Here is a 2,158-nt window from a genome sequence, read left to right on the forward strand (position 1 = left end):
TGGCTGGACTGGAGAGAAGTCCTCAGGAGAGCTCTCTGACCAGTGCAGTTAGAGATAGGGCCGCATGGAGCATTCGCACAAACACGTATATAGACCCAGAGACACACACCATGGAACGATGATAAGCTGCATCAGTGACAGCTGACAGACTAATGCTATGCTCTCATAGCTGCCAAGCGGGCTACACCCACATCTTTTCAAAGACTGAAGAAGCAGCAGCACACACACACACACACACACACACACACACACACACACACACACACACACACACACACACACACACACACACACACACACACACACACACACACAGGAATGCAACGATTATAGATTTTGATGGTACGATTATAGTCTGAGGAAAAATCATGGTTTCACGATTATTATGCATTACTGTAATTTATTTCACAACAACACTACAGTATATATTTACAATACGTTCACACTACTGTTTGTAGATTGGTTAACTATTTCACTTTCCCATACACCCGGCCTAGGGCGGTGATTAGGCTTTGTGGCGTGGTGTGACAGCTAGGAAGTGAAGTTCTGTTGTGGAAATAAGCGAAGGCTGATCTTTTAACTCTACAACACGGAGTTGTCTCCGCATTTCCCAGCGCACAACATCCACAACACCCATCTACTTACAGTCACCTGGGACTCTCAGCCAATCAGATGCCTGATCTCCTACCTTTACAGCGCTGGCTGTAGAGAAAGCGCGTGGCTTTAGCCTCCATTCTGCCTCCAGGCTCGTCCCCTCAGACACACACACACACACACACACACACACAGACAGACAGGCAGAGAGATGTCTGGCTGTCTGTCTGTCTCTTGATGCTGCCTTTGTGTTGTACAGCTGAGAGAGCACTTTCTCACCAACACAAAGAGAAGTGGGATTTCTAAATGTGTCTGCAACACACACCACCACCACCTCCCACTTATCTCTCTCTCTCTCTCTCTCTCTCGCAGACACAGTAACTCTCTCTCTCTCTCTCTCTCTCTCGCAGACACAGTAACTCTCTCTCTCTCTCTCAATACTGTAAAACTCTCTCTCCCTCCCTCTCTCTCTCTCCCTCTCTCCCTCTCTCTCTCTCTCGCAGACACAGTAACTCTCTCTCTCTCTCTCTCAATACTGTAAAACTCTCTCTCTCCCTCTCTCTCTCTCTCTCTCTCTCTCTCTCTCTCTCTCCCTCTCCCTCTCCCTCTCTCTCTCTCTCTCAGACACAGTAACTCTCTCTCTCTCTCTCTCTCTCAATACTGTAAAACTCTCTCTCCCTCTCTCTCTCTCTCTCTCTCTCTCTCTCTCGCAGACACAGTAACTCTCTCTCTCTCTCTCAATACTGTAAAACTCTCTCTCCCTCTCTCTCTCTCTCTCTCTCTCTCTCTCGCAGACACAGTAACTCTCTCTCTCTCTCTCAATACTGTAAAACTCTCTCTCTCTCTCTCTCTCTCTCTCTCGCAGATACAGTAAAGGTGCGTTCACACAGATATATTTATTTTTCGCTCTGTCGCTCAAGTCAACCCTTTGGAATCGCTCTGTCGCTCTGTTTAAATCGCTCATGAACAGGCACACGAAATGACGGACATGTGGGGGATATAACGTCACGCAATGTCATGCTGTTTGTCCACTACGAGCCACCGTCATTGTTTACAAGCTAAGCCTATCAGCGTGCTCCTAATGCGAGCTGCATACCGGTAGTACAGACTTCACTTCATGTCAGCTGTCAGGCTGTCAATGCGGTTTGTTGCCACACAATAAACCAGCGGTTTGTTCCAAGCCAGAGTGATCCTTGACTCGCTCTCACACGGCAGCCAATCAGTGTTGAGCGGTGAGCGACTGATGCCAGCGTATTTTCGCTCGAGTTGGGATATTTCATCTCGAGCGACGAGCAAATTTTCTCCCTATCGCTCTGTCTCTGCCGCTCGGACGCCCAGCGATTTTTCTCCCAGGCGAATATACGCTCAATCGCTCGTTTGCATTGACTTTGTATGTAAACTCGACGCCAGCGAAAAACTTTAATAGGTCGGTGTGAACGCACCTTAACACACACTCTCTCTCTCTCTCTCTCTCAAAACTGTAACACTCTCTCTCTCTCTTTCTCTCTCTCTCTCTCTCAATACTGTAACACTCTCTCTCTCTCTCTCTCTCTCTCTCTCTCAG

General features: G+C 47.9%; 1 protein-coding gene across 1 annotated transcript in view; it reads right to left on the reverse strand.

Moving 5' to 3' along the window:
- The window catches only part of srgap2 (SLIT-ROBO Rho GTPase activating protein 2), a 52,637-nt gene extending 51,810 nt beyond the window's left edge, over nucleotides 1-827 (reverse strand). The window contains 1 exon segment of the mRNA XM_083661730.1: nucleotides 689-827. Coding sequence (XP_083517856.1) covers nucleotides 689-734 — 46 coding nt within the window. The 5' untranslated portion in view covers nucleotides 735-827.
- Nucleotides 828-2,158: the final 1,331 nt, after the last annotated feature.

Source organism: Poromitra crassiceps, assembly GCF_964638095.1.
Source record: "Poromitra crassiceps genome assembly, chromosome: 27".
NCBI lineage: Eukaryota > Metazoa > Chordata > Actinopteri > Beryciformes > Melamphaidae > Poromitra > Poromitra crassiceps.